This window comes from Chaetura pelagica, unplaced genomic scaffold, assembly GCF_000747805.2.
Source record: "Chaetura pelagica isolate M959 unplaced genomic scaffold, ChaPel_1.0 scaffold91, whole genome shotgun sequence".
NCBI lineage: Eukaryota > Metazoa > Chordata > Aves > Apodiformes > Apodidae > Chaetura > Chaetura pelagica.
The window spans coordinates 860,713-868,917 of NW_009952042.1; the positions used below are offsets into that span (position 1 = coordinate 860,713).

The 8,205-nt window shown below is 45.1% G+C and overlaps 1 protein-coding gene across 1 annotated transcript in view; it reads right to left on the minus strand.

Annotated features, from left to right (window-relative positions):
• DCC (DCC netrin 1 receptor) overlaps positions 1-7,264 on the minus strand; it is a gene marked incomplete at its 5' end in the record, with an annotated part of 160,854 nt that extends 153,590 nt beyond the window's left edge. The window contains 2 exons of the mRNA XM_010002791.1: positions 5,827-5,947; positions 7,110-7,264. Coding sequence (XP_010001093.1) covers positions 5,827-5,947; positions 7,110-7,264 — 276 coding nt within the window. The remainder of the gene's footprint in view (positions 1-5,826; positions 5,948-7,109) is intronic.
• Between the last annotated feature and the right edge of the window lie 941 nt (positions 7,265-8,205).

Below are 8,205 nucleotides of genomic sequence, written 5' to 3' on the forward strand. Positions count from 1 at the left end.
AAAAAAAATTAATTCAAGAGCCAGATGGATGAAAACTTGGAATTTCAGCAGCAGTTGATCAGATCTGCACTGTTGGTTGTGAGGTTGTAAGGAATCCATCCTCACCTTGAAGCTGTCTCAGGTATGAAGTGATATAAAATAGTTCCCACCTCACTAAAGCAGGGAACAGGGGTGAAGGATTAAGTTGTTACCTGGGATTTAGGAAATGCAAAAGGGAAATGTGTGAATTTCTTGAACCTAAGTCCTGGCTCTAACTCACATTTCTCTCTGCAGACAGGAACCCCAGGAATATGAAAGGAACTGACCTGGAAGCACCTTTCACCCCCAAATCTACAGCAGGATTAGGACACCTCAGGTGGGATTAGAGGTTCAAATCCCATTAGGTAGAAGACACGTGGGATGGCTGAAGGTGAGATGCTGGGGCAAATGGAATGACATGAAGGAATTTGTGGAAAGCAGACCCAGGAGGAAGAAAAATCCTTCAAGGTATATAAAAAGAATGTGGTGAAAGAAGAAAAATATTAAGCCAGATGAAGGGGTCATATCCCAAACATGAAAATTGAGTGTTTGCTACCAAAGTGGTTGCCCCAAATGCTGCAGCTTGACAAGGCCAGTAGGACTTCTTCTCCTTAATCCAACCCTTAGACCTTTTCAAAATTAAGTCCTACCAAGGCAAGGAAGATTGCCATAGGTAAGGAAATGGATCCTGCTTTCAAATCCAGTGGGACCAAGTTGTTGAGTTCTGCAAATCTCTGTCCATGGTCCTGCAGGTCCAGTTGAAAGAACATGTTGGAGGAGAACAGGACCATCCAACCATCACCTGGATCAGGCCATTGCAAGAGAAATCCTCTGCCTGGCAGCCTTGGGGGGGGGGTCACAGCACTGGCTCCCAGCACAGATATCACCATCCCAGCTCTCCCTGCCAAGAATTTTCCTGCTGGAGGGGCCAGCACATTTATATTTCCATTTGACAAGCCCCATTTCAGAGGCTGTTCTCCAGGCCAGCAAATGGTTCCTCTTGCTGGCTGCTCACCTTGCTCCTTTATCCCTCGGAGAATCAGGGTGTTTTCTGAACAAATAATGGCTCTGGTTTTCAAGCTGCCCCTCCCCAGCCCAACCTTCCCCTCCCAGGGAAAGCCAGGAATGCTGCTGCATATAAATAAGAGCAAAAGCACATTATAATTACAAATCTGGCTACCCAAAGCACAGCTCTAAACCCTGAAATGATAGGCTGACACTGTCATCCCGACCCAGACACCAATTACAATTACATCTCACCCAGGCCACGCAGCCAGACAAGGGGAAGGGGTGGGATGAAAGATGCACCATATCTCAGGGATTCATCTCCTCAACTTCCAAGAAATTTCATTCTGCAAGTGATTAGCAAAGCACTCCAGTTCAATAATTAATGCTGGAACGAGGGGCGTGAAATTATTCCTCAATGGCAGGTGGGGGAATAGAAGGAAGGGATGGAGGAGAGGAAGGGGGAGAATATGAGAAACCTGCTTTGTTGGGTTTTTTCCTGTCACTCTGATAAGACATTTGCATTCCTAGAGAAAATGTGCCTGCTTCCTTCCCTCAGGAATTTGCACAAGGCTTTTTTTTGGTGTGTGTGTGTGTGGCTTTTTTATTTAATCCTCCCCCCCTTGTGACTCTCTGATCCCACAGGTGTGAATTAACATCCAAACAGAAAAAGTCCTAATAGGTCAGAATCAACATCAGAAACAAAGGAAGGAAAGAGGAGGGGGTGGGGAAAAATCCTCATCTTTGCCCTCAAGCTGTGCTTGGAAATGTCAGAAGGCAGGAGCACTGCTTGGATCTTAACAAGAGACTAACTGCTCCTAAACTCTAAACAGAGCTTGTGCTGCAGAATCAATTTGTGAGCTCATTACTTAAATCCATATTAAACTATTTAGTCTATAGTTAACACTGTAACAAGGATAGTCAGGGTGAATTAAGTGGATTCCTTTCCAGGTGGCAAAGAGCCAAAGTTTGCTCTTCCTCTTCTAATTCTCTCCCAGGCTCATCTTTTGCAACACAGAAACACTCACTTTTGCACACAGGAGAGCACACGTGGGTAGCAAAGCTCACCATATTTTCTTGTTTGAGCCACGGGTGCTGATTCAATCCATGTATTTTGGTCTTCAGAGTGATATTTGCACCACATTTTTGTACATCTTGTGCACATGCTCCACGTGTTGCCCGTTACGACGGGCCCGAAATGTCAATTAAAAAGGGATGTGGTTTAGTGGTGGCCTTGGCAGTGCTGGCTTGATGATCTTAAAGCTCTTTTCCAACCCAAATGACTCTATCAAACTCATATTTTACCTATAATAATATATGAACTAATCTAATGTGGTTCCTAAATAGAACCACACGCAAGTGAACAGATTTGGGGGTTGTTTTCCCTAATTCTTTCCCCCAGGGAGAAGAGACAGAAAATTCCTATCCCTGACAAATATGCCCAAAGATTAATTTGCTGTTTGCCCATAAAGCAAACACATTCAGCTGCTCCTTCCCCTTTCTTATCGTTGATCAAATGGCAGCTCAGCAAATAGGTTTCTGCTGGGAAGGTGACAAGGTACACACCGTGGAAAAACCCATCAGCGCTCAGGGCTGCAGACAATGCATCTCCTGACCTTATTACTCCTGAACTCTGCAGTGTAACTTCATCTCAGGCTTCTAAAGGCAACTGGCATGTTTAGGGGGGAAAATGAGCACCCATAAAAGGAGGAAATGGATGAGACAGAAAGGAGTTAACGTGAAAATTAAGCTCTCTCTGGCTTGCGAAGTGGCAGGTGAAGTTAGAAGCCAGGGGTGAAATGTCCAGCTCTTCATGGTCAAGTGAGACACTTGGGGTGTTCAGCCTGGAGAAGGGAAAGCTCCAGGGAGACCTTAGAGCACCTTCCAGTGCCTGAAGGGGCTCCAGGAAAGCTGGGGAGGGGCTTGGGACAAGGGCAGGGAGGGATGGGACCAGAGGGAATGGATTAAAACTGGAAGAGGGGAGATTGAGATGAGACATGAGGAAGAAATTCTTTGTTGTGAGGGTGGTGAGAGCCTGGCCCAGGTTGCCCAGGGAAGCTGTGGCTGCCCCATCCCTGGCAGTGTTGAAGGGCAGGTTGGATGGGGCTTGGAGCAGCCTGGGCTGGTGGGAGGTGTCCCTGCCCATGCAGGGGAGTTGGATCTAGATGATCTTGAAGATCCCTTGCAAGCCAAATCATCCTGTGATTCCATATCAAAACTTCACTAGGTTCATAAAAACACATCAAAAGCAACTGTGGGCTCTGCTGGGTCCTCACCTGCCCCGTGGCCCACCAAAAATCAAAGCAGAGGGGGCTTCATTCCTCCTGCCACCATCAGCCCCTCCACTTCATTTGTATTTCTAGCTGGCTTCTCCACCATCTGTGCACCCTGGCCCTCCCTTCACCTCAGAGGAACTGGAGCAGCATTGTTTGAAGAGCTGATTAAATAACCAGAAACAAGTAATCCATCACTTAAAAAGGGAAATGGAGACAGTTGACAATGCTGGCTCACAGCTCTTTAGGGTTTTCTTGTCATTTTCTTTTTCATTTTAGTCCAATGCCAAGCAGAAGAACCATCAGCACAGGGCATGGAGTTTCCTGGCAACATTTCACTTGCCAGGAGCAGCAAAGAGGTGCCCAGTTTCTCTCTGGATGGTCCTACCACCAGACCAAACCCCTCTACAGCAGGATATGGTCTGTTTCCTACAGTTGTTCATGCATCTAAAACAAAGCCCAAAAAGCACAAACTGAATCATAGGATCCCAGAATGGCTTGGGTTGGAAGGGACCTTCAGTATGATGTAGGTCCAAGCCCCCTGCCATGAGCAGGTTCAGTTACAAGAAAGCAGAAGGAAAACCAAACCCAAAGGCAGGATGACTGCACATGTCCCCACAGTGAAGACCTGAAGTGGAAGAGGTTGTTTCTGAGCAGGATGGTGACTCCTGCCAGCCTTTCTCAGCATCACATGGACGTTCCTTCTGCCAGAGAAATCTCATTTGCAAGTGCTGTCTCATTTTCACATTGGTCCCTCGGGGAACGTAACCTCATCATCACCTCCAGTGACTGCAGAGCAGGAAATGCTCCTCTGATGGGGTCCTACCCTTCACATATCCAAGTGGGAACTTCAAAACTATCTGCTTCTTGATCCTAACAGCCAACCATCCACTTCTGTTAGCCAATTAGCACCACAGAGAATGGTGAGGAGGGAGCCCTGGCTGGAGGTCACGCTAGGAGGATGATGACAAGGACAACTCTCTGGATGTTCTATTTCTCCTCTATTTACCCCCTCCTGGATCTCCCACGAAGCTGCTTCATTTCGTGGCTGCAAAACACCTGCACCATGAGCATCTCAGGAGAGAGGGGCTGAGAAGGCTCTGATGAGCCCCCAGTTGCTACTGGAGTTGCTTTCAGGCAGTGGAGAGAGAAGAAAGAGGCTCCTAAAGGAGATGCTGAATGGCAGGAAGGAAGAAGAGGGAGGCACAACCTTCATAGAGGTGCAAAACCTACACTCAGCCATTTCTTGAGGACCAAGGCAGAAAAACCTTAGGGAGAAGGTTCTCCTAAGGGAGAAACCTTAACCCTATTCCCATTTTCCTTTACAGTAAGTATTTGCACAGAGGGGATGCTGCAAACTGGGGATCTGAGGCTTCCAGTGGTGCTTACTCCTCACTTTTGGCTACCAGCTGATCTCAGCTAGGACCACATGGGACTGTCACCTCCCACCACACTGCCTGGAACCTCTCTGGGTAACAGTGCTCACAAGACAACAGCTTACAAGGCTCAACTTGGATGGATCTCAGCATCCAGAGATGCCTCCTTAAGTGTCAGACTAGTGCAGCTGACAAGAACATGGACCATGGCCATACTTCTCCATTTCCAGAGGGCCAGATCCTTGGCAAAGCTTTAGAACTTCACACTGATGCTGCATGGAAACTTGTCAAAGAATCTCCCAAAGAAACTCTATGGTAGGAGCTGGTTAACTGATCTTAGTAGGGCTGTATGGAATTAGTATGTTTGTGGGTTACTGAGTTTCTGCTCTTCCCAGTCCAAACCAGAGATCAAGCAGCACTTCAGCATGTCCTCCTGCCCTCCTCTTCTTGGCATGATCCCTGAGCAGTAGTAAGTGCAAGTCCAGTCCCAGGGCAGGCCATTCATCATTTACAAGCCAAAAACTCTGCAAGACTTTTAACCATGTTTTCATACCCACGTTCCACAGATCAACCACCTTAAGATGAAGAAACCTGCTACTTAAAAACCCAACAAGCAGTGACCACCTATGCTGCTGCACAGTGCAGCCCACAAAACCAAACATCTCTTCACTTCAGAGCAACCAAATACCTAATCATCCTTTAAGCACACAGACACAAACCTTCTGGTCTTCAGTGGTTGGTTGGACTTGAGGTCCCACTGCCAAACTGTTCCCTCTCTCCAAGACAAACGTTCCACAACAGCTTAATGCTAAACCAAGCAGGGTATAATTCACTGTTGCTTCTGAGGTATTTGATTCCATCATCTCACCCATTTATGATCTCCTCCTTACAATTCAGCAGAAGAAAGCCCACCAAGAGATAGTGAGCCATTCCTGTTGGCTTTTCAGGCAGGTTTAGTTGGCCTCCAATCATTCCTAGGACATTTACCCAGTGAACAAAATGCCTCCAAGCCTCTCCTAGCCTGGCCAAGCTTTTAACTGCAGCCAGCCAGCTGGATGAGGAAGAGGGAGTAAAGAAACTGTAGCTGCTCATTTGGGATTTTATGTTAATAGCATTAATTACATCTACAATTTTCTATGTCCTTTGCATCTTACCAGGCTCCGGGATGATTAGCTGTGCACTGGCCTGTGAGTTTCCAGCTTCATTTTCAGCTACACACTGATAAAAACCTTCATCTGACTTTACCAAGCCCAGAATCCTTAAGTTGCTGCCACCCTAGAGAGAGCAAAAGAGAAAGCAGGGAAGTGGAGAGAATTAATTAGAAAAACACCATCCAAAGTCAACGTGGATTATAAAACCTTTCCTGAGCAGCTATTTTGTGCAACAAGGTGCCACAGATGTCATCTCAGCCTTGGCTCAAACAAATGCTTACAGGGATGGAACCATCATCAGGAATCTCTTGACACCTCGTGGTCTTTGAGGTTTGTTTGATGGTGCCTACAGCCCGAGGGACAATTTACTTGCTTGCAGAGTCCACCCACCACCTTTCTTGACCCCAAATCACAGGCACCACTCAAGTGCTGCTCAGCATTTTGTCTGGGCTCTTTGCCTCGGGGAAGATGGCAAAGAACTTTCAACTCTGCATCTTGGAACAAATACTGTTCTGAAGGTCAAACCCTCCTGGATGGCTTGAGGCCTGGAGATCCTCATGAAAAGGTCACTCCACTCCTACTTCATTTGAAGCAGATTTATCTTTCCAGTTCTGTTAGCACAAGCAGAAACCAATTATGTTGGGTAAAATACCTCCAGTGAGAGGTGTGCTCTGACTGAAATGTATCTTCTCTTAACTTAATAAGCAAAATAAATCTCCAACACCTTCACCACACAACCACATGGGCAGCAGACCTGTCCTTTCCTTGGACAGCTTCTGGCTGCTTTCTAATATATAAAAAAAGACCAAGGTGGAATTTCCTATTGTCCACCCTGCACGAAAGCTACAGTAAAGAACTATTTGGCTGTGGGGTTTTTTTCTGGGCAGGTAATTAAAAGGCACAATGAAATTAATGATTATTGGATACAAGGTGAAAAATCAGACATGGATCAAGCCATGTCTCTGAGCAAGATACACCATGTGGACACATTTCAAGTGCCTGAAGTTTCCAGGGGTGTTTCCCACCATCTCAGCTCAGTACAACTGCCACTCTTTTCAACCCTTTTCAGAAGACACAGCAGAAATTCCCAGCCCATGTAACAGTGACATCAAAATTCAGAGAAGAAGGGGGTGTTATTTTGGGCAGTGTGTCCAACAATTCTCTTGGCAAAGCTGTAACTCTTCAGGAAGGCAAATAGGTTGGTGAAGGCAACGACTGGGCCCAATACCCAAACACATTTCATCTCTTGGTAAAATAGAATGAGTAAGAAAAAGGCAGATATTTACCACTATCTGAAAGTAGTCACTTGGAATGACCACTTCTCCATTCTTGATCCACTCCACTGTAGGAACAGGCTTCCCAGCCACAGCACATTCAAACTCAATATCCATACTTTCGTAGGCATAAACGTTGGAGGGACGAATTAAAAACCAGGGTGGAACTGTAAAAAAGAGGAGGAAAAAAAATCAAAGTGGCAAGGAGTGGATATAAATTGAGGCTTAGCAAGTTAATCACTTCAATAAGCTTGAATAATATTCGACATAAATAGAAAACATATGCAATTGAGTGTCTTTCAGGCTGAGCCTATTCAAAATGAAATGCTAGGGAAGGCATTTATCCTATAAAATAAACTGTTGATGCTAAGTTCTATTTGCCAAATGAAAAATGTGGAAGATTTATGTAGAACAAAATATATATAATTCTTACTAAGTGAGTTTTGAGGTAATAAAAACTCATTCATTTCCAAGGACCAGATGCCAAGTGCAGAGAAAACCAAGGTCCTGCAAGTCAACATATGCACAGGCACACACGGGTATAAAACAGCTTCACTGATAAATGACACCAAATTAAAAGTGGAGACATTTTCATCTAACCAAGAAGAACTTCTGACTGGGTTTATAGAAGATGAGGAGATAATCAATAACCAGGAAATCTGTCCCTAGTGATGGGAAGAAGAAAAAGGTTGAATTATCCTTGCTGAAAATGAATTCTTATTAAGCCAGCAATTATCAGTTGCCTTGTGTTACTCTAATGTATTCACAGTTTTTCAGTATGCTATATGATATGCTAATTTAATTCCATTTCATCATTATTGTAATACTAGGATGATGGAAATTAGCAATTGGAGGAAAACTGCTAATGGCATCACCTCTCTAATGAGCTCCCCCCACATCCTACCTAAAACCACACGCAAAAACTCACCAGCCCACGTCCATTTGGGCCATTTTGGGGGGGGAATAAGTCTCTGTTTTGAATATTCAGAGTTGCCAGGAAGCCAGAAGAGATGAATTTCTAAGTACCAACCACGACTTATCATTTCAGACAGAAAATCCAATTCTATTTCTTCAGCCATCATTCCCAGCACGTGATTCTAATATCTAT